Genomic DNA, 24693 nt, shown 5'->3' with positions numbered 1-24693 from the left:
TATTTTGTTTAAAGCACTGCAGTATAATGAATCTTTGTCTTAAGTGCACAACTCTTTGTTCCTAATTGTGATTCACTTCTTTTAATTAGGACAAATATCTACATACGAATTGTTTGGCAGCATTAGCTAATATGTCTGCTCAGTTTCGGTCATTACATCAGTATGCAGCTCAGAGAATTATCAGGTAAGCTGTTTCTCATACTCTTCCAAAATCTGTCATCTTTGTCAAATTGTAGTATGCTAATTAAGTTTTAAAATGGCATCACATGTCCTTAACCATTTATGCTTCATTCATTATTCACATTTGATAAGTTCTTTAATTCTTGTTAAGAATCAACCAAGGTTTCAGAGGCTTGAATTTGATTTATGTGAAAGCTGGTGCAAAGTTCTGGAGATAAAGTTTGAAAGAAGTAGGCAGTACACAGTGACAGAAACTGGGACTTGATAAAGTAAGAATAATGTTTGTTATCTTCCAGTGAAGATCTGAGAAATAGATTTGTTCAATTTCTAAGTTCTACCTCTTTTTTTTTTCTTGGATCTGTAAACTAAAAGCATACAGGTTGTTCTTCTATAATGTGTGTTTTGTTAATGCAAATTCGCTGTAACGTAATTGACGAATTAGGGATACTGTTTTTAAAGCGTGAACTTTTAAAACATATGTTGGCTGTAACATGATTACATCACCAACACTTTAAGCACCAAGAACACAACTATCGCATTACAGAAGAACTAACTGTAGTTGCTAGACATCTAGTCTCATATACTAGGTACTTTTTGATTTTGAAACATTTCCAGTCTTTACTTTTTTTTAAATCACTCTCACTTAAATTGTTATCATTTAGTTCAGGTTTTCTATACTTGATAGCAGTGTGATCCTTACTGCTGTGAACTGCGTTAGAAAATGTTGATATATATAAAGCATGATATAAATTTGAATTCTGATTTATTCTATTTATTCGTACCTATCGCATTAATGTCTCAAGTTTTGCACAGTTCCATAATGTAAACTTTTTTTATGTCTCCCCCAAGAAACTGTTGCATTATTTAGAAGACCGATGTTGAGTCGTCCCTTTTATCTTTTTCTCTTCAGAAAAGTGCTCTATTTAGAATTTTCTTGTAAACATATTCTCCAAATAACAGGATATGGAAGAAATTATTCTCTTGTTAATTATTTTCCAAGAATACCCAGTAAAAAGGTATTCTTTTAACTTAGTGCTAGATGGTGCAGAGGAGAGATAAAGAAACATGATTGAATTTAAGCTCTTCTGTTTAGCAATATTTCCTGTCAATTACTTCAAGAGCTATATTACTGCACAGTCTTATATTAAAAGAAGCTTATTTTAAAAAAAAATAGTTTTTTAGCTTGCTGGATATATACCACCTTCATGTTACTAATCATGGGAGGTGATTACTATTGATCAAAAGCTTACGAGTGATAGCCAAATTAATGATACAGCTACAAGAGAAGAGCAGTTGATGTCCTGAGTGTATTATCTGCATTCCTGGAGGTATTTCCATCATCTGCAAATTTCAAGTCAGGAATGTGATAGAATATTCTTGACTCACTTGGATGGTTGCATTTACTGCAAAAGCTGAAGAAGCTTAATATTTTCTTCAAGTTGCCCAATGTCCTGAATAGGACATTTACCACAGTGTTTTCATCCTTGCTGAGGCAAAATTCCTTGCCTAACACAGAAGGACTGTCAGCACTTGCCTTCTCAAGGAGACTGGAGTTGGGCAATAAATATACTTTTCAGCATTTCTTGCATCCTCAAAATGGAAATGCTACTGATCTTTGACCATTATAAATGAAACTTTCCTTTATCTTCCAAGATTCCCAGATAATTGGTATTCCTATTAGCAAATGCCAATGGCTACTGCTATTTAATCCAGCCAGGGACTATCACCAGCTTAGCTAAATCATGTGGTAAAAAAGAGTCATGTGGTTGTTTCACTTGTAGTGAAAAATCCCACTATTGTACTAGATGTATATTCTTTTCTCCCCCTCACAACAATTGTTAATAATTCTGGCCCGTGATCTTGAGTTATGTAGAACTCCTGATTATATAAATAAATTTTCAAGAAAGTTCTTGAGTTGAAGTAGAGAAGGTCCCAAGCGTGGGCACTGTTCAGTTTTCATTGATAGTAGCATGAGTGGAATGTTATTTATGTTGCTAGTTCTGCCACAAATAACCATTACCTTTCATGTATATTGACATGAAGATAGACACTTTTCAGAAGAAGGCAAGTAAGCTTTTTAATGTTGGATTTTCTGATTTATCTTCTCTCCACATTATAATGTTGACCACTCATTACTTAGTCAATATGTATGTCAAATAGAGCATTGAAAATCTGAACATTTTTTATTTTGTTGTTTGATGGTGGGGAGAACAAGTATTTAAACAGATATTAAATCAGTTGATTGGACATGTTCTGCATGTTGTTGAATTTCTTGAGTGTAGTTGTGACTGCACCTATTTGACTATATTGGTATCGCTCAATCATATTATTAACTTGATAGAAATGCTTTTAACAGAAAGCAAACAGTCCAGCCCTGATCTGTTGGAGCTACAACATTCATCTGTTTGGCTAATTGTGACCTATGTCTTCACTGCAAGATTGAGCTGAGAACTCCATGGAACTGGAGTACTAATCACACCAAGGCAGTTGAAGATTGCATTAGAGGTTAATAATCTAGCAGGTCGAGGTCTAGCTGGAGCATTAGAGGAACCATAAGTAATGTTAAAATAGTTGGTGCTCAAGGAAAAAAAACTTAATAAAAAATGATGCAGTTTAAAGGCCAGTAAGCTATAAGTAAGCAAAATACTTGCAGCGCAAAACAAGCATAGATGATGTCACCATTTTGTGCTTGGATCCACTGTGAATGTGCAAACTTGAGCAGCTGTGCCAATTCGAACAGGTCTGAGGAGCCAAGGTAAATTGAACCAAGAGGAAGGCCATGTTCTTTTGGAACTGGGTTGACCAATCCTTTATCCCCTTTACCGTCAGTACAGATTACCTGGGAATGCACAAAATCTTGGGCAAAGCATGTTGCCAAGGTGAAGCTGGTATTTTGGGACCAGCGCTCCCTCTCCATTGCAGGCGAAAACCTGGTTGTCAGCTGTGAAGCACTGTCTGTTGTTATACGTGGTGTAGGTTTGGCTCATTCTCTGGATCTGTGCCATTGTAGTTACCCAAGCCATCTTCCACTTCATAAAAAAGAACAAAGAAAATTTATAGCTCAGGTACAGGCCCTTCTGAGACGTATAAGATTATTAAAGGATTGGACACTCAGGAGGCAGGAAACATGTTTCTGCTGATGGTTGAGTCCCGAACCAGAGGACACAGCTTAAAAATAAGGGGTAGGCCATTTAGGACAGAGATGAGGAGAAACTTCTTCACCCAGAGAATGGTGGGTGTGTGGAATGCTCTGCCCCAGAAGGCAGTCGAGTCCCATTATCTGGACTCTTTCAAGAAAGAGTTGGATAGAGCTCTCAAGGATAGTGGAATCAAAGGTTATGGAGATAAGGCAGGAACAAGATCCTGATTGAGGATGATCAGCCCTGATCATTATGAATGGTGGTGCAGGCTTGAAGGACATAATGGTCTACTCCTGTACCTATTGTCTATTGTCTTCAGCCCTCCAAGCCTGAGCCGATCCAAATCCACTGTCTAAACCTATTGTCCACTTCATCTGGAGATCTATGATGTACCCTGTCTGCAGGGCCACCATGTCCAAAATCTGGATAAGGGGAGAACAATATATCCAATGTCGCTTTCTTTTGTGTGTGGCTGCATCAAGGTATGTGTAGACGCTTAGTATGCAAATATCAAGTGTCACTACGTATTGAGGTTCTAACTCTGGTGTTGTGAAGGATGGAATTGGCAGCATTCGTGCAGAACACTCCCAAGTAGTCAGACCATTTGAGCATAGAACATTACAGCGTAGTACAGGCCCTTCAGCCCTCGATGTGCCAATCTGTGGAACCCATCAGAAGCCCATTTAACCTAAACTATTCCATTCTCTCCACAAACCTATCCAATGACCATTTAAGTGCCCTGAAAGTCAGCGATTTTACTACAGTTGCATGCCTTGCCCCTACTACTGAGTAAAGAAACTACCTCTGACATCTGTCCTGTATCTATCACCCCTCAATTTAAGGCTATGAACTTTCATGCTAGTCATGGCCATCCGAGGAAAAACCTATCACTGTCCAACTTATCTAACCCTCTGATTCTTTTATGTCTCAATTAATTCACCTCTCCGCCTTCTTCTCTTTAACAAAAACAGCGTCAAGTCCCTCAGCTTTTCCTCATAAGATCTTTCTTCCAAACCTGGCAAAATCCTAGTAAATCTCCTTTCCAAAGTTTCCTATAATGCGGTGACCAGAACTGTATGCAAAATTCCAAACGTGGTTGCACCAGAGTTTTGTACAGCTGCAGCATGATCTCATGGTTCTGAAACTCAACTCAATCCCTCTACTAATAAAAGCTAACGCATCGTATGCCTTCTTAACAACCCTATCAACCTGGGTAGCAACTTTCAAGGATCTATGTACTTGGACACAGGTATCTCTCTGCTCATCTACACTACCAAGAATCTTACCATTAGACCAGTACTCTGCATTCCTGTAATTCCTTTCAAAGTGAATCACCTCACACTTTTCTGCATTAAACTCCATTTGCCACCTCTCAGCCCAGCTTGACAGCTTATCTATGTCTCACTGTAACCTACAACATCCTTCGTCACTATCCACAACTCTACCAACCTTAGTATCATCCACAAATTTACTCATCCATCCTTCTATGCCCTCATCTAGGTAATTTATAAAAATGACAAACAGCAGTGAACTCAAAACAGATCCTTGCGGTACCCCACTAGTAAATGGACTTTAGGATGAATATTTCCCATCAACCATCACCCTTGGCGTCTTTCAGCTAGCCAATTTCTGATCCAAACCACTAAATCACCGTCCATCCCGTACCTACGTATTTTGTGCAATAACCTACCGTGGAGAACCTTATCAAACACCTTACTAAAATCCATAAACACCACATCAACCGCTTTACCCTCATCCTCACCTATTTTGTCATTTTCCTAGTGTGAATACTCACAAAAAGTATTCATTTCGCACATTCCCCCATCTCCTCTGATTCCATGCACAACTTCACACTGCTATGCTTGGTTGACTCTAATCTTACTCTTGTCATTCTTTTATTCCTGATATACCTCTAGAAAGCCTTAGGGTTTTCCTTGATCCTATCTGCCAATGACTTCTCATGTCCCCTCGTGACTCTTCTTAGCTCTGTCTCTCTAGATCTTTCCTGACTAACCTGTAACTCACAAGCACCCTAACTGAGCCATCACATCTCACCCTAATATAAGCTGCTTCTTCCCCTTGCTAAGAGATTCAACTTGCTTAGTAAATCATGGCGCCTGCACTTGACATCTTCCTCCCTGTTCCCCCCTGTCTGATAGGTACATACTTATCAAGGACCTGCAGTAGTTGGTCCTTGAATAAGCTCCACATTTCAATTGTGCTCATCCTCTGCATCCTAAATCTTGCCTAATTGCATCGCAATTGCCTTTTCCACCCCCCTCCCCCTAAGCTATAACTCTTGCCCTGCGTTATGTACCTCTCCCTTTCCATCACTAAACTAAACATAACCAAATTCTGGTAATTCTCACCAAAGTGCTCACCTTCTTCCAAATCTAACACTTGGCCGGCTTTATTACCCAGTACCAAATCTAATGTGGCCTCACCCCTTGTTGGCCTGACCATATACTGTCAGGAAAACCCTCCTGCACACATTGGACAAAAACTGGCTCATCTGAAGTACTTGAACTATAGTATTCCCAGTCAATATTTGTAAAGTCAAAGACCCCCATAACAAATACCCTGTAACTCTCACTCCTATCAAGGATCATCTTTGCTATCCGATCTTCTACACCTCTGGAACTATTTGGAGGCCTATAGAAAACTCCCAACAGGGTAACCTCTCCTTTCCTTTTTCTGATCTCTGCCCATACTACTTCAGTAGACGAGTCCTCAACCATAATACAGTCCTTGACCAACAGTGTCACTCCACCCACTCTTTTACTGTTTATTCTGCTCTTACTGATACATCTAAATCCTGGAACCTAAATAGCCATTCCTGTCCCTGCTCTACCCATATCTCTGAAATGGCCACAGCATTGAAATCCCAGGTACCAATCCATGCTGCAAGTTCACCTACCTTATTCTGGATGTTCCTGGCATTGAACCAACTTTTTGCCTGCCAATGCCGCCTTGTGATCTTGAAATCTTAGCTCTGACTTCACTACTCAACCTCCTGTATACTTTAATTGCAATTTTGGTTCCCATTCCCTTGCTGAATTAGTTTAAACCCAGCCGAAGAGTATTAGCACATTTCCTCTCTCCCCACCTCACCCCCAGGATATTGGTACCCCTCTGGTTCCGGTAAAGACTATTCTGTTTGTAGAGTTCCCGCCTACCCCAGGAAGAGTGGCAATTATCCAGGAATCCAAAGCCCTCCCTCATGCACCATCCCTGTAGCCACATGTTCAACTTCTCTCTCTCCCTATTCCCCGCCTTGGTAGCATGTTTGATATCACATATCCTTTGTGGAGAAATTTGCAAAGAAAAACACCTTCAACCACAAATCCATCTAGATATCTAGCGTCCTTGAGACCCTGTGGGGGAAAACGGAGAGGGTGGATCCAATTGCATAGTTCCCTGAGCAGACTGTCAAAATCATTTGACAGAATGCGTATTAACCAGAACTTTCCAACAATCACCAAGACATTGCTTCACGGGTGGTGAGAAGACATATGAGATCCTCCTTATATGTCCAATTGGTCTGTGCCACCGCGCACAGCCCTCAAAGCAGGCATGGAGGGAGTAGGGTTTGGGGGGAGTAGAGACTATCACACATCTCTAGGAGTGTGCCTTTGCAAAGGATGTCTGGAGAAAGATGCATCTGTTTTTGACCAGATTCGTCCAGATCAGCTCTGTCCCCAAAGTTGGCTCCCTGGGACATATACTAAGATAAACATTGACTGTCTGGAGGGCCATCGACTTGGTGAAAAACGCTTTTTGGTCTGCCTGAAGTTGGTTTTCCAAAGTGAGGACTTTACTCTGACTGACTGTGTTTTAGACTGACACATTCCAAGGCCCAGGACTACATGCTGAAGAACTCACTAAAGCTTGGACCACTGACTAAGGTATTCCTGCTGAAGTTAAATTGGGGTGCCTTCAGTTATTGGACTGTCCTGATGCCTCAAATGCATGTAAATATAGTCTGGCTCAAATAAGAGATGTCTTTGGTTGCTTGGAGAAAGTTTCCTTGATATGCTACTGCCCAGAACCGAACTGTATTTGTGATTATATAAAGATATTTTTATGAATGCAATATATTTTTGAAAAAAAAGTCTGGAAGCAATGTTCAAAGAACCAGCATTACTGTGAAGCGGACTGGGAGGAGAGTGCAGTACAGCAGTGTCACTGTGACACAGACTGAGAAGTCAGAGGAACAACCTGTGTTGTGCAAGAGAATGGAGCAGCAGAACATGTGAGAGCATAGACAGTATCTTCGTAAAGAGCAGGAGAGAGGGAGGGAGGAGTCACGTAGAGTATCCATTCAAAACCTAAGACATACAAAGGATAGATAAGTAGAGCTTCAAACTACATTTTGTGTGTGGGCGGTGGGGGGAGACTGGGTGGAAATAGGTTCACTTGCATGGAAAATTAGAAAATCAATGCTAATTGAGAAGGTAGGAATGGAGGTTAGTGATTTGGCTGATTGGCCCCAGAAAATGAAAAGAAGGGGCAAAATGCAGCAGGGAATCATAAAAGTATAGGGAAATTTGATGATAAAACAGACTTTGTATCTTAATACATGAACCATTTGAAAGTAAGTAGTCAAACTGAGGTGCAGATCAAGATAAATAGATATGATCTTGTAGGCATTATGGAGACATGATTACGAGCAGATTAAAACTGGGAACGTAACATCGAAGAATATTTGACCTTTCAGAAGGGAAATGAGAACAGTTCTGAGAGGTAATCCAGGCTCAGATAATGTAGATTTCATATGGGTGGAGATAAAAAAGAATCAAGAGAAGAGGATATTGATAGGAGTCATGTATAGATCCAAAAAGTAGCCACATTGTGGGAATGAGTATAAATCAAGTAATAATAGGTGCATGTGAAAAGAATAGTGTGATAATTATGGGTGACTTTAACCTTAATTTTAATTGGGTTAATCATGATGGAGATAGTAGCTATGACAGCAGATTCATAGGATTAGTTTCCGAGAGCAGTACAGGTATGTCACGGTCACCCCGAGAACAGGCTACCTTGGATTGGTAATGGATAATGAAACAGGCTTAATAAATAACCTCAGAGTAGAAGATCTGCTAGAAAGTAATAATCATAACATGATAGAATTCAGTATTCAATTTGAGAGTGAGAAATTTGGGTTAACTTAAAAGGAATTATAATGAAATGCAGCTAGAATTAGGTAAAGTTGACTGAGCAGGTAATTAGGGAAGGTAGTGAGAAACTAGTGGCAGATATTTAAAATGGTAATCATCACATTCAGCAAAAATATATTGGAGTAAGGAGGAAAGGTTCTCAGAGGGATAAACCAACTATGGCTAACCAAGGAAGTCAAGAGGAGTATTAATTTGAAAGAAAAATCATGTAAGGAAGCAAAAATCATTGCCAGCCCCAAAGACTGGGATAAATTCAGAATGTAGCAAAGGAAGACTAAAAAGGTAATAGAGAAAATAAACTGAGGAGAAACTAGCAAGTAATATGAAAACTGATGAGTTCCTATAGAAAAGAAGAGAGAGGTCAAAGTGAACATAGGCCATGTGGAAAATGAATTTGGGGGTTATATTGTGGGCAACAAGGAAATTTGCATCAATCTTTATGGTGGAAGATACTTCAAACATCCCATTTAGTAATAAAGCACATGGAAAGAATTAAGTACCATCACCATCACTAGAGAAATAGTATTAGACAATCAATGGGGCTAAAGGTGAATACAACCTCTGGACCTGATGAATTGCACGTGAGGATCCTAAAACAGGTCGATTCAGAGATAACTGATACATTGGTTACAAGTTTTCAACAATCTTTGGCGTCTGGGAATTTCCCAATCCTTTGGTACTTTTCCAGTGTTACACCCCTATTCAAAAAGGGAGGAAGATCAAAAGCGAATACTTAGCTGAACATCTTTTGTTGGAAAAATGTCAGTTTTAATTATTAAGGAAGTCTAAGAGCATTTGAAAAATTATAATCTAATCAATTAGAGTTAATGTAACTTCATGAAAGGGAATTCGTGTTTGACTAATTGTTTAGAGTTTTTTCAGAAAGTCTCAGCCAGAGTAGATGTAGGGGAATCAGTCGATGTGTTGTATTTGGACTTCAGAGGGTGTTTGACAAGGTGTCTCATATAAGGTTAAATCACAAGATAAGAGCCCATGTGTTGGATATTGTATATTGGCCTGAATGGAGAATTAGCTACTGGGCAGGAAATGAGTGAGGATGATGGATTCTTTTTCAGGTAAGTGACCTGTAACCAGCAGGGATCAGTGCTGGGACCACAACTGTCTACAACATATGGGTGACATGGTGGCTCAGTAGTTAGCTCTGCTGCCCCACTGCGCTTGAGACCAGGTTCACTTCCAGCCTGGGTAACAGTCTATGCAGAGTTTGCACATTTCAGGGGTTTGGATTATCAGAGTAAGGAAGTATTACTGCAACTGTACATGGTAATTGGTGAAATGACACCTGGTACTGTGAGCACTTTAGGTTCCTTTATTTGGGAAAGGATATTATTTCATTGGAGGCAACTCAGAAGGTTCACTAGGAACCCTGGAATGAAGAAATTGTATTATGAACAAAGATTAAACAGTTTAGGACTCTACTAATTGGAACTTAGATGAAGATCTCATTGGAACATAGAGGATTCTTAAGGGGCTTGACAGTATAAATGCTGAGGAGGTGTTTCTCTTCATGGGAGTGTCTAGGACCAGAAGGCATAGTCTCAGAATGAAGGGGTGCCAATTTATGTCTGATATGAAGAGGAATTTCTTTTCAGAGGGTTGAGTGTCTTTGGAATTCCTTTCCACAGAGAGCTGTGAGGGCAGAGTCCTTGTGTATATTAATGCTGAGATAGACTTATGATCAACTGGGCAATTAACAGTTCCAGGAAAGGGGCAGGATCAGATATTATCCGATTGAATGGCAGAGCAAGCTGAAAAGAGCAGAAGGCCTATTCCTATACCACCTCTTTGTGGTCTTAGAATAGGAATTTTTCAGGATCCAATTGCGGATGATTGAAAGACTGGAAAAGAGGGAGAAAGTTGATTTGTATATTGTCAAGACCTATTTTAACAAAACACAGTATGAGTTTCTACTGATACAGAAATGAAGAAAATAGGTGAAGGAAGATTTAGGACCCCTAAAGGATACGACTGGGGAATTGATTACGGGGAGCAGAGAAACAGCAAATGATTTTATATTAGTCACAGTGGTGGACAGAATAAATATCTGGGGCGGCACGGTGGCTCAGCGGTTAGCACTGCTGCCTCACAGCGCCAGGGACCTGGGTTCAATTCCAGCCTCTGGCAACTATCTTGTGTGGAGTTTGCACATTCTCCCCGTGTCTGCGTGGGTTTCCTCCTGGTGCTCCGGTTTCCTCCCACAGTCCGAAGATGTGCAAGTTAGGTGCAAATTTAGCCATGCTAAATTGCCCGTAATGTTAGCTGCATTAGTCGGTGGTAAATGTAAAGGAATGGGTCTGGATAGGTTGCTATTCAGAAGGTCGGTGTGGACTTGTTGGCCGAAGGGCCTGTTTCCACACTGTAGGGAATCTAATCTAATCTAATCTTAAAGAAAATAGATAAGCAAAGTGCTAATGGAAGTAAAGATTTTCTAGCAATCTCTGTCACAAAGAAGAAAGTATTTTGACAAAATGAAGGAACCTAAAGGCAGAAAAGTCTGTAGAATCTGATGGCCTACATCCAAAGATTTTAGAGCAAGTGGTTACAGCGATAGCTGAGGCATTGATTGCAATATTCCAGAATTCACTGGAATCTGGGAGCATTCCAGCAGATGTTAAAGAAGGGAGCGAGACTGAAAAACTGAAACTGAAACCAGTTAGCCTAACATTTGTCATTGGGAAAATGCAGAAGTCCCATACTTAGGAAGAAATAGCAGGGCATCCAGAAAAGCTTAATACAAACAATGTGAACGTGTTTTTCCAAAAGTGTAATTTTGGCAAATTTACTAGAGTTTTTTGAGGCTATTACAGCAGAGTTGAAGAAGGGGAACTAGTAGTCCTACTGTATTTGGATTTTCAGACCTTTGTTAAGGTGGCACATAAGTTCTTTGTACAAGATAAGATCTCATAATATTGGGGTGATATGTTAGCATGGATTAGTTAACATGCATTATATTTTTATAAATTCAAATTTCACCATCTGTCATCGTAGAATTTGAACTCCTATCCCCAGAACACTGGCTTGGCGTTGTGGATTGCTCATCCAGTACATACCCACAAAGCTACTGCCTCCTTCCCAGATGGACATTAATGTAGGAAAGTGTGAAGTCACATACTTTAGTAGTTAGAATTAAAAGGCAGGCTTTTATTTAAATGGAGGGAGACTCCCAAAAATAGGTGCAGTACAAAGGGATCTGGGTGTTCTTATGCATGAAAGGGAGGCAATGGCCTAGTTGTAGTATTGCGAGACTGTTAATCCAGGGATCCATGTTCAAATCTTGCCACGACAGTGGAATTTGAATGCAGTAAAAATCTGAAATTAATGACCATGAATCCATTGTTGATTGTCAGAAAAAAAAAATCTAGTTCACGGTTTCCTTTAAGGAAGGAAACTACCATCCTTACCTGGTCTGGCCTTCATGTGACCCTAAACCCACAGCACTGTGGTTGATTCTTAACCACCACCTGGGCAATTAGGGCTGAGTAATAAATGCTGTTGGCCTAGCCTCTCATCCAATGAATAAAAATAGCACAAACAGTTAGTATGCAAGTACAACAAATAATTAGGAAGGTAAATGTAATTTTGCACCTTTGTTGCTAGGTGCTTCAAGTTTCAAAACTAAGAAGGCTTGTTACAATCGTACAGGTTGTTTGAGAGACTGTGTACAGTGTGTTCAGTTTTATTTCCTGTATTTTAGAAAAGATGTGCTTAGAATGGGGGTAGTTCAAAAGAGATTCACTAGGTTGATTCCTCAGATGAAGGGATTGACTTATCATAACGAGCTAAGCAGATTAAGCCTTTATTCATTAGAGTTTAGAAGAATAACGTGTGGTCTTATGAAAGATGCAAGGTTTTGAGGAGGCCTGACATGGTGGCCTTGGAGAAGGTGTTTCCATAAACGGTAGAGCCTTGATCTATGGGACAAACTTACAGAATGGAAAGACGCACATTTAAAACTTCAATGCGAAGCAATTTCTTTTGCCAGAGTGTGGTGAACTGAAATTCTCGACGCACAGAGTCGTAGAGGCTACATCACTGGAAGTACTTAAAGAGGAGGGAGATTTTTGAAATATCTCGAAGTTGATGGTAATGCTGGGCTGGCAAGAAGGAGGAATTGAGACTGGGAGCAATTCGGCATGGTATCTTTTGAGTAGCACTGCAGGCTTGAACGGGTGCACAATCTACTCTTGGCTCCTATTTCTTATGTTCTTACGAGTGTTGTGACCACATTGTGGTGGTAAGTATCCAAGTAACTTTCGCTATCCTTTGAGGCACGGTATCTGGAAATACTGGATCATCTCGGTATGCTGCAATAGCACATCACCGACTTGCCAAGCTATTATTAAGAGGAAAGAAAGACTAGAGACCTAAATACAAACTGAAGACCCTACTTTTTTATTAAGACATGAAATTATCACCAATCCTATTCATGAATGAGCTGCTTTCCCTGCATGCACTTTATGGTTTGTGATGTCACTCTGTATCTGTTCTCAGTGCAGGTACGTCATCTCTTGATCTGCTTCTGTCACGTTCTGTGATTTTCATCTCATTCTGGAGACTTGACTTTGCTTTATTTGAAGCTCTTCTTACCTCTTGGCACCAATTTTGCACTTTGAACCAAATTTTCAGATATACTCACTCAACCCCAGGCTAAATCACTGCTCACCCTGATAGTTGCTACAATCTGTACTCTATTGATGAGAGTTTTATAACCTAAGTGTTTTATGATCTGAAGTTGAAAATTTAACTTGGAAAACAGCAATACATCTTGGAAGAAATAATACCAAAGCAGAAACTGAACCAGTAAATGCACTTTCATACATGATTGGGAATGTAGTGCCGATGTTATAACTCACCAAGGTTTTAAAGAGGCAACCGATCCTTTTGATGAAGTTTTGAAAGCCTAACACCATAACATTCACCTTCAAATAGATAAAATACAATGAAAGGATTTAGCGTCCAGTGGAAAACATAGATAATTTCATTAGTTATCCTTATTAACTAGTGGAAAAAATGACCCTGGAGATTTATTCTAAGAATTAATTAACTTAATTTTATTGCTAATGAGTCTTTGTCAGATTTATTACCATCAAAGGGAGGTTTGAAATCTCGAAGAAAAAAAAAGAGGAGTAGGCCATTCAGCACTTTGAGCCTGCCCTCCCATTCCTTGGTTGATATCCAACATTTAACAAGTGTCTGGTTGAGTACTTAAAATGCCAGGACTGTGGGCGGCACGGTGGCACAGTGGTTAGCACTGCTGCCTCATAGCGCCTGAAGACCCGGGTTCAATTCCCGACTCAGGCGACTGACTGTGTGGAGTTTGCACGTTCTCCCCGTGTCTGCGTGGGTTTCCTCCGGGTGCTCCGGTTTCCTCCCACAGTCACAAAGATGTGCGGGTCAGGTGAATTGGCCATGCTAAATTGCCCGTAGTGTTAGGTAAGGGGTATGGGTGGGTTTCGCTTCGGCGGGTCGGTGTGGACTTGTTGGGCCGAAGGGCCTGTTTCCACACTGTAAGTCTAATCTAAAAAAAAATGCAGGTAAATGGGGAAAAAAACAGAAATTCTGGAAAAGCTCAAAAGGTCTGGCATTATGTGTGGAGAGAAATCAGTGTTAATGTTCTGGGCTGAGTGAATCTTCCTCAGAACCTTTAGCAAGTAAATGGGATTTATGTAATTTGTTGTTGGTTGGCATAGGTATGGTGGGCTTTGGATTAATTTCTATGCTGTATGAATTTCTATGAATGCCTGCACACGAGCAGCTTGGATAGTTTGAAGATGTGGAGAACACAATATCATGGAAGCCACATCTGAGATGAGATGACCAATGTCCTCATATTCAGGATTCATTCTGAAGAAGAACCTTTCATTGTTACTCTGTCCTACCCCACCAGTGAAGAAATTGTGATGTTGGAATCTAGGAATCTTGGTTGTTCAAATTAACTCAACGAATGCAAGAGTGAAGCTGATGCCTGTGTGAGATAGTTTTCCCAATATCAGTAGCAGGCCAAAGAAATAGTAAATTTGGAGAAAATATTTCTTCTTTTGTGAGAATCTGGAACTAGGGGCTGCTGATTTAAAATATGATAGAATTGAAATTTTGAAAACTGGCAGAGGAAGTATTTGAATTTTTTTTAAGGCGGAGACCATAAAACTACAAGATTTAGGAGCAGAATTAGACTGTTTGGCCCATCGAGTCTGCTTCATTATTCAAACATGGCTGATATGTTCCTTAACACCCTTCTCCTGCCTTCTCTCTGTAATGCTTGATCCCCTTACTAATCAAGGACCTATGTACTTTTGTTTAAAATATGCATTCAATGACAAGGCCTCCAAAGCCCTCTGTACCAATGAGTTCCACAGATCAACCATCATCTGGCTGTCTCAATTCCTCATATCCGTTCTAAAGGGCCGTTCCTTTACTCTGAGGCTGTACCCTCAGGTCCTAGTGCCTCCTGCTCGTGGAAACATCTTCTCCATGTCTACTGTATCCAGACCTCTCAGTATTCTAAGTTTCAATGAGATCCTCTTCATCCTTCGAAACTCTATCGAGTATAGACCCAGAGTCTTCAACTGCTCCAGATATGACGAGCGATTCATTCCCAGGATCATTCTTGCAAACTCCTCTGGACCCCTCGAAGGCCAGCACATCCTTACTTAGATATGGGGCTCAAAGCTGCTCAGAATATTCCAAATACGGTCTGATCAGAGCCTTATACACTAGGCAGTGCATCCCTGCTCTTGTATTCTAGCCCTCTTGAAATGAATGCTAACATTATATTTGCCATCCTAACTGCCAACTGAACCTACATGTTAATCTTGAGAATCCTGAACTTGGACTCGCATATCCCTTTGTGCTTCAGATTTTTAATACTTTTCCCTGTTTAGAAAGTAGTCTACACCTCTATTCTTCTTACCCAAAGTGCATTACCTCACATTTTCTCCACGTTTTATTCTATCTGCCATTTCTTTGGTTACTCATCGAGCATGTCCAAGTCCTTCTGCAGCCTTATCACTTCCTCAACACTACCTGTTCCTTCACATATCTTTGAGCCATCTGAAAACTTGGCAACAATGCCGTCTGTTCCTACATCCACATCTTTAATGTAAAATGTGAATAGTTGTGACACTGACCCCTGCAGAAATATACTGGTCACTGGCTGTCATCCTGAAAAAGACTCATTTGTCCTCACACTCTGTTTTCTGCGAGTCAGTCAATCTTATATGCACGCTAGTACCTTGCCCCTAATACCACGGATTGTTATCTTATTTAGCAGCTTCCTATGCAGACCTTGTCAAATGCTTTTTGGAAATCCAGATAGATCATGTTTACTGGCTCCCTTTGTCTTACTTGCTCATTACCTCCTTAATGAATTTTACCGTGCACTTCCAAGTATTCAGCAATCCCTTTCCTGAATAATGTACTCTGAAATCTTACCAATGATTGAGATCAGGCTAACTGGCCTATAGTTTATCTTCTGCCTCCCTTCCTCCTTAAGCAGGAGTGTTATACTAGCCATTTTCCAGTCCTCTGGGACGTTCCTTGACTCCAGTGATTCTTGACAGATCACCACAAATGCCTCTGCCATTTCCTCAATGATCTCCTTTAGACTCAAGGTTGTAGCCCAACTGGGCTAGATGATTTAATCACCTTCAAACAGCTAGATTCTTGATAAGGAATGATGTGAAAGTTTATCAGGAGTAGGTAATGTGGATTTGAAGTTATAATCAGATGTCATGATTTCATTAAATGGTCGAGCAAATTTGCAGGATTGAATGGCCTACTACCCCTTGTTCCTTAATTCAAGCATATGAATTAGTATTTCAGATCATGCAAAATTATGCTTAATTTTTGCAGTTGTTCCAAAGAACTTATTACTGTGTTGAGAATTAATTGTTATGGAACCGGAGTCCGATATTAACCAGACTCATAACAGTAACAGCTTTCCTTACTTAATGTGTGTTAGTTTTGTTTTAAAAGCATCATTACACCTTATTGAATTTACTTAACTAAATTCAAATTCTCAACTTGTGATGATGAAATTTTAACTTCTACTTTGTTTTGAAGATTATTCATCCAGACCTCTAGATTGCTAGTCCAGTAACATCACCAATGTTGTGTTTCATTCAGCATTGGATTTCTCATTTTGACACCAAGACTTAGTTTGAACCGAAGAGTCCTGGAGCTGCCATATCACGAGAAATGTGAAAGCTCTTTCTGTGGTTAATAGTTCCCGTGAGAAAAAAGAACTCAGACTTATTTATTTGAGAACATTTTTTCCTATTAAGTGATCCATAAACATTGACCAGCAGGACATTGTAAAGAACTCAAATTATTTGGCTTAAGAAAGAACTAGAGTGTGTCTTACAGTTTGTTGAAAAGGATTTGGTGTTCTTTGAGGGGAGTAGTTGTATTTTTAGAAGACGCATGCTTTTTTTCAGTTAGATGCTCTTACAATTTATTTACTTTCCTGCATGATACCCGAAATGTTAAATAATAATGGAAGTCATCCCACTTTAAGTATTCAGTTCGGCTTAAATAGAGTCATAGAGATGTACAGCACGGAAACAGACCCTTTGGTCCAATTCATCCATGCTGACCAGATATCCCAACCCAATCTAGTGCCATCTGCCAGCACCCAGTCCATATCCCTCCAAACCCTTCCTATTCATATACCCATCTAGATTCCTTTTAAATGCTTCCACCACTTCCTCTGGCAGCTCATTCCACACACGCACCAACCACTGCGTGAAAAAGTTGCCCCTTGGGTCCCCTACACCTTTTTCCCCCCTCGCCCTAAATCTATGCCCTCTCATTCTGGAGCCCTCCCCCCCCCCCCCCCCCCCCCCCCAACACCAAGGAAAGGACTTATCTATTTACCCTATCCATATCTCTTATGATTTTATAAACCTCAATAAGGTCACTCCTCAACCTCTGACACTCCACAGAAAACAGCCACAAGCTATTCAACCTCGTTCTAGCTCAAATTCTCTAACCCCAGCAACATGCTTGTAAATCTTTTCTGAAACCTTTCAAGTTTCACAACATCCTTCCGACAGCAAGGAAAGCAGAATTGCACGCAATATTCCAACAGTGGCCTAACCAATGCCCTGTACAGCCGCAACATGCCCTCCCAACACCTGTACTCAATACTCCAACCAGTAAAGGAAAGCATACCAAACACCACCTTCACTATCCTATCTACCTGCAACTCCACTTTCAAGGAGCTATGAGCCTGCACTGCAAGGTCTGTTTGTTTAGCAACACTCCCGAGGACCTTACCATTAAGTCCTGCTAAGATTTATTTTTCCAAAATGCAGCACCTTGCATTTATCCAAATTAAACTCCATCCTGCTTGCAGGTTTGTGGGATAATCAAGATGGGTAATTCTGGAAACATTAGCAATGCTCAATTCCATTAATTGTCAGGTTACTATGAAAAGTTAAACACAGCAAAATGTTCGTGAACTGGAAACTATAGGACCAGCAGTGAGCCACTTCATCAAATATTACGGTTGATCAAGAGATCCAATCAATGTAAAATCACACTAATGTAATGCAAGGGGGCATACACATCACAATGTACATTATTGATAGCATAAATCACAAATCATAATGCACCTTTTCCTTAAATAAAACTTCCCAACATAGATCCTTCTAACTTGCACCCTCAACTGACTACTCTGACATCGTGATAATACAGTAAACCTCCCATATTTCAGGTGTATAATTTTTTTGTCAGTTTAGTGAGAGTGTCAGTTCATAAGGTGCTGGCTAAAATAAAGTTTGCTGGATATCTAAATATCCATACTTACTTAAACCCAGTTGGATTCATTTACTTTTGTTTTCAACTCAGTCCTGGGTCCCACTTCTGCCTCTACCACTCTTACAGGCAGCGAATTGTAGATTCTCATCACACTCTGGGTGAAAAGGTTTTTAAACTCATGTCTCCTTGAAACCTTCAATTTATCTAAATCTAAGATTTTCACAGCAAGATACTGAGCCCAAATCATAGAGTATCATTTCCTGTAACTATGTCATTTTAAAATAATTTGAGTAGCTAAATGGTCAACTGAGATCTGCCTTGACTTAATCACTGGACTTTCCTCACTCCACTCAACATTATATCAGCAATAGCATTTATGTTTATGTCAAAACAAACACGCAAATGCGGGAGAAACTCAACAGGTTGGTAGCATCTCTGGAGACTGAAACAGAGTTAAGATTTTATGTCTGCGATTACTCTTTCATTTGAGTGCTTTTGTCTTAACATTTATATAATACCTTTAGTATTATGAAAACATCCAGTGCTTCACAGGAAGGTTATAACACAAAATATATCCTGTGACCAGTGGTGTGCAACAAGATTTGTTACTGAGTCTACTGCTTTTTGTCATTGATAGAAATGATTTGGATGTGAAAGTAGGAGGAATGGTTAATGAGTTTACAGATGACACCAAAATTGGTCGTGTAGTGTACAGTGAAGACAACCATCTCGAGTACAGTGGGCCTTGATCAGATGGGCTGAGGAATGGTAGATGGAGTTTAATTTAGATAAATATGAGGTGTTGCATTTTGGTAAGGCTAATCAGAGCAGGTTTTAAACATTTAATAGTAAGGCCCTGGAGACGGTTGCTGAATAAAGATACCTTGGGGTTCAGGTTCATAATTCCGTGAAGCTGGAGTCCCAAGTAGATAGGATAGTGAAGATAATATTTGGTATGTTTGTCTTTATTGTTCAATGCATTGTGGAGAAGAGTTCGGATGTCATGTTGCAGCTGTACAGGACGTTGGTTAGGCCACTTTTTGAATACTGCATGCAATTATGGTCTCGCTGCTATAGGAAAGATGTTATACTTGAAAGGGTGCAGAAAAGATTTACAGGGATGTTACTGGGTTGGAGGGTTTGAGCTAGAGGGAGAGGCTGAATAGGCTTGGGCTATTTTCCCTGGAGCGTCAGAGGCTGAGGACATAAGGGGCATAGGTAAGGTAGCCAACGTATTTTCCCCAGGATAGGGAAATCCAAAATTAGAGAACATAGGTTTAGGATGAGAGGGGAAAGATAAAAAGAAAGGGACCTAAGAGACACTTTTTTTTCACACAGAGGATAGTGCATGTGTGGAATGAACTGCCAGAGGAAATGGTGGAGACTGATACAATTACAACACTAAGTCATGATTTGGAGTGCTGGTGTTGGACTGGGGTATACAAAGTTAAAAATCTCACAGCACCAAGTTATAGGGAGAAAGTGAGGACTGCGGATGCTGGAGATCAGAGCTGAGAGTGTGGTGCTGAAAAAGCACAGCTGGTCAGACAGCATCTGAGGAGCAGGAGAATTGACGTTTCAGGCATAAGCCCTTTTCATCAGGGAGATTCTCCTGCTGCTTGGATGCTACCTGACCGGCTGCGCTTTTCCAGCACCATACTCCCAACACCAGGTTATAGTCAAATAGGGTTATTTGGAAGCACTAGCTTTCGGAGCACTGTTCCTTCAGGTGGTTGTGGAGTAAAAGATTGCAAGATGCAGAATTTACAGCAAAAGTTTACAGTGTGATTCAACTGAAATCATTTGTTGAAAAAGACCTGGATTGTTTGTTGAGTCTCGCATCTTTTAGAATGACCATGTTGGTTTCAGTTCGTTCTTATGTAAATCCCAAAACATTTTTTTAAAGTTACATTCTCAAGTGAACTTTAACAATAAGTGTCAGCTCAGATAATGCATTGAAGGTGTGAGATGCCATGTATGAGGCTGTCTGTACCCCAGTGTTCAGACTGAGTCTCTTTCTGAAACAGAGATTTACAGAATCTTACATGAATTCATGCAATTTTTGAGCAAAATAGAATTTAATTCTGTAATTTTGGGCAAGTGACAATGTTTTGATCAAAGGAACACCCTGTAGAAAGTGGAATGCAAATTGGAGAACTTGGGGCATAGATGACTCAAGGCACTTTATCCAGTGTCAGGGTGAAGGGAGTGGGTAATGCTTCTGAGACCAGGGTTGGGGTGTTCACGTGAAACCAAAGTTGAGGGCATTTGTGTTAGGTCAGGATTGGAATATGCAGAACCTCTGAATATATTGTGTGGGAGGAGAGTGAGGCCTGTTGGCTATTAGCAGCAGAGTTTAGGTTAGTTTTTAAAAACATTTTTTGATGAAAAACTAGCTAGTAAAATGTTGGACGTATCATCTTTGGAAGAAACCAGCATGGCTGAACATTTCAGCAGATGAGAAGCTGGAAGGAGGCAGTCTTGGTAATAGAGAAGATAAATTGTTGCAAGCTCAGCTCAGGGATAAACTGTATACTGAGGCTGTGTTTTTAAAAAAAAAATTGAGACTCACCAGGGACGAAATGTAGAATAACCAGACTGGTACTATGCTTTGAGTGAGTCTGAAGAGTGATTGAGTTCACTGTTGCTGGCCTATGGTAGAATATCTATCCGTATTTTATATTAAGCAATGAGGTGGTTATATCCATCATTTTTATGCCAGCTGCAATCTCTGAATACTTATGATTGACTCCTTTTCAAGCTTAACCAGACATTCAAAGCCTTGATGCATTGTTTGACTCCATGTTGAGTTTCTTACCCAGTATCCTCCCTATATAAACAAAATGTTATCACAGTGGACTAAAAGGCAGGAAATCTCAGCTAATTAATTTGTTAGTTGACTGTGGTAGTGATGGCAGGATGGGTGATGTGTTGTAGCTGCAATTTGAAGCTTCTCAATGCTAATGTGATCCGGGCAAACACATCAGTAATACGTGTTTGCAGCTCAAAGATCTTTGAATCAGAGTTGAGTTGGTATCTGATCAGGAAAGGGAAAAGTTACCTGGCCACTTTGCTCTTGAAGGCAATCACACTCCTCAGATGAGGTAATTCAGAATTGTTCTGTGATTTTGCCTACAATTTTTAAAAATATATTCATGGGATGAGGACGTCACTGGCCAAGGCAGCATTTATTGTTCAGAGGGCAGTTAAGAGTCAACCATATTGCTATGGGTCTGGAGCCAAATGTAAGCCAGCAGACTCCTTCGCAAAGGACATGAGTGAACCAGATGGAGTTTTTGGACAATCGATAATTGATTCACAGTCGTCAGTAGACCTTTGCTTCCCTATTTTACAGAGTTCACATTACACAATCTGCCAGGACAGGATTTGAATTTGGGTCCTCAGAACATTACCTGCGTTGCTAGATTAACCATCTAGCAATAATACCACTAGACCATTGCCTCCCTTGTTTAACAGTAATGAAGATCCTGCAATCCTGCAGATGATTGTGGGGACTGCAGGGAGAATGAACCAACTGACCACAGTACCTTGGTAGAGGGAGCTATTCACATGGGAAAAGAAGTAGGAATGTAGTTGTGATAGGTGATGGTATAATTAGGGAGATAGATGGTCTCCAGAATGGGAATACCAAAGGCTATGTTGCATGCCCAGTGCCAGGGTTGAGGGCATCTCCTTAACGGTGGAGAGGGATGGGAGGGGTGTATTTCAGTAGTTGACGTGCATGTTAATACCAATGACATTGACAGGATTAGAAATGAGGTGTTACAGTTAATAGCTAAATTACAAAGTAAACATCGAAGGAAATAATCTATGGATTGCTACTTAAGCCACAGGTAAACAGGCACAAGGTAAATAAAGTAAAATGTGCAGCTCAAACATTGGTGTGGGTGGAAATTTTAAATATTTGCTAATGAGATGTGAATGTTACTGACTGTGCCAGCATTTATTGCCCTTTAAAATATGGTGAGCTGTCTCCTTGAACCTTGTCAATCAAATGGGCTGTTTTGTTCTGAATGGCATCAAATTTCTTGTCCCTGCTGTTGTTGGAGCTGCACTCATCCAGAAATTGAAAGTATTCCATCACACTCCTGACTTGAGCCTTGGAAATAGTGGTCAGACTTTGAGGAGTTAGGAGTTAGCTTCTTGCTGCAGTATTTTAGCTTCTGTTATGGACTAGGCCAGACCTCTCAAAACATTTTTAAGCAGATAGCCCAGTCCGTAACTTTGTTATTTGTTTAGCTATTCCTGGAGTAAATTAGCTGGGTTGACTGCCAAGTTTTAAACAAACAAAGTTTATTTACAAAATTATGGAGTAAAACACAAAGAACAGGAAATAGAATAACTTATAACCTATCCCATCCAAACCTGACTTAATGATGCTCTTCCAAACATTCTTGCAACAGTCTCAATACACATATCCCTTAGCACAGTTAAAAATGGCACAGGCAACTTACAGTTTGAAATCAGAAGGACAGAGAGAAGGCTTCCAATTTCCCCTGTGACTCTTACTCAACTCACTCCCAAACTGAATTGAACTGCACAGCTACAGGACGGCACGGTGGCACAGTGGTTAGCACTGCTGCCTCACAGCGCCTGTAGACCCGGGTTCAATTCCCGACTCAGGCGACTGACTGTGTGGAGTTTGCACGTTCTCCCCGTGTCTGCGTGGGTTTCCTCCGGGTGCTCCGGTTTCCTCCCACAGTCACAAAGATGTGCGGGTCAGGTGAATTGGTCAAGCTAAATTGTCCGTAGTGTTAGGTAAGGGGTAAATGTAGGGGTAGGGGTATGGGTGGGTTGCGCTTCGGCGGGTCGGTGTGGGCTTGTTGGGCCGAAGGGCCTGTTTCCACACTGTAAGTCTAATCTAAAATCTAATCTAATCTACAGAGCTGGCCACACCCCCTTGATTATACCAGTTTTTCAAAAGACCTTTCAAACTTTTTGCCTGAAGCACTATTGGTTAGGGTAAACAACAAGGCCCTAATGAACCATTCAAACTTTAGACAGGGAGCCTGACCAAATACGCCCTCTCTGAGAAAAACCTCAAGGTCAAAGTAACCTTGTACCAGATCAGCATTGAGACGCCTCTGACTGGCTGTCGTAGCCACTTCCAGAATGTTGATAGCGGATGTTCAGAGATTGAAATGCTTTTGAATGTCAAAGTATGATAATTTGATCATCTCAAATTGGAGAAGGTCATTGCCTATCATTTGTATGATGCAAATGTTAATTGTCCAAACCTGCATATTGTCCAGGTCTCTCTGTATTTGGGTATGGGCTACTTCAGTATCTGATGAGTCACAGTTGGTGCTGAACATTGTACAGTCATCCCCAATTATGACAGGAGGAACTGATGATGCAGCTGAAGAGTGCTATGACATTACTCTGAGGAATGAGGGCTCTTGTGGAGCAGTGGTGGTGTTCCTACCTCTGGATCAGGAGGCCAAGGTTCAAGTCGCATCTGCTCCAGAAGTGTGTAATAACATCTCTGAATAGTTTGTTGAAAAGCACTCTGAGGAGCTCCTGCAAGGATGTCCTGGAACTGAGATGAATGACCTCTAACAACCACATCGCAACAGTCTTTCCACATGCGAGGTATGATTCTGGCCAGCGGAGATCTTTCCCGCTGTTGGCTCCAGTTTTGTTAGGGCACCTTGATGCCGCACCTGATTAAATGCAGTCTTAATGTCACAGGCCATCATTCTTACCACAGCTCTGAGATTTAATTCTTTTCTTCATAGAATCGTACAGCACAGAAACAGACCTTTTGGTCCAAACAGTAGATATCAAACATAATCCAAAACTAAACCAGACCCAATCGCCTGCTCCGAGCCCATATCCTTTCCTATTCATATACTTAGCTAAGCATCTTTTAACCATTACAACTGTGCCCACATCCACCACTCCATCAGGAAATTCATTCCAAATATGAACTATTCTGTGTAAAAAATTTCAAAATCTCTTGCCTGTCACTTTAAAGTTATGTCCCCCAGTCTTAAAATCCTCATCCGAGGGAAAAGACACCTGCCGTTAACCCTATCTATACCACTCATGATTTTATAAACCTCTAAAAGTTCACCTCTCAATCTCCTATGCTCCAATGAAAAGTGACCCAGCTATTCCAACCTTTCTTTACAACTCATACCTTCCGTATGTGGCAATATCCTGGTACATGTCTTCTGAACTCTCTTTTCCTTAATAATATCCTCTTTATAACTGGGCGACCAAAACTGGACACAGTACTCCAGAAGAGGCGAGGTCAGGAACAGAGTGATCCTGGTGGAACCCAAGCTGGTCTTCAGCGAGCACTGTTGATAACTCCCATCACTTTACTGATAATAGAGAGTAGACTGATGGGGCAGTAATTCGGAGATCATAAAATCTCTCGACAGTGGGAA

At 40.5% G+C, this 24693-nt stretch overlaps 1 protein-coding gene across 2 annotated transcripts in view; it reads left to right on the top strand.

Moving 5' to 3' along the window:
• Positions 1 to 24693, top strand: part of dym (dymeclin) — a 488802-nt gene that overhangs the window by 202206 nt on the left and 261903 nt on the right. For both annotated transcript variants that reach the window (XM_060828960.1, XM_060828953.1), the window contains one exon: positions 90 to 184. In XM_060828960.1, the coding sequence (XP_060684943.1) occupies positions 90 to 184 (95 nt within the window). The remainder of the gene's footprint in view (positions 1 to 89; positions 185 to 24693) is intronic.

Source organism: Hemiscyllium ocellatum, chromosome 1 (genome assembly GCF_020745735.1).
Source record: "Hemiscyllium ocellatum isolate sHemOce1 chromosome 1, sHemOce1.pat.X.cur, whole genome shotgun sequence".
NCBI lineage: Eukaryota > Metazoa > Chordata > Chondrichthyes > Orectolobiformes > Hemiscylliidae > Hemiscyllium > Hemiscyllium ocellatum.
Note: the sequence above shows the minus strand (reverse complement) of the source record. Positions and strands in the feature narration are given on the sequence as shown.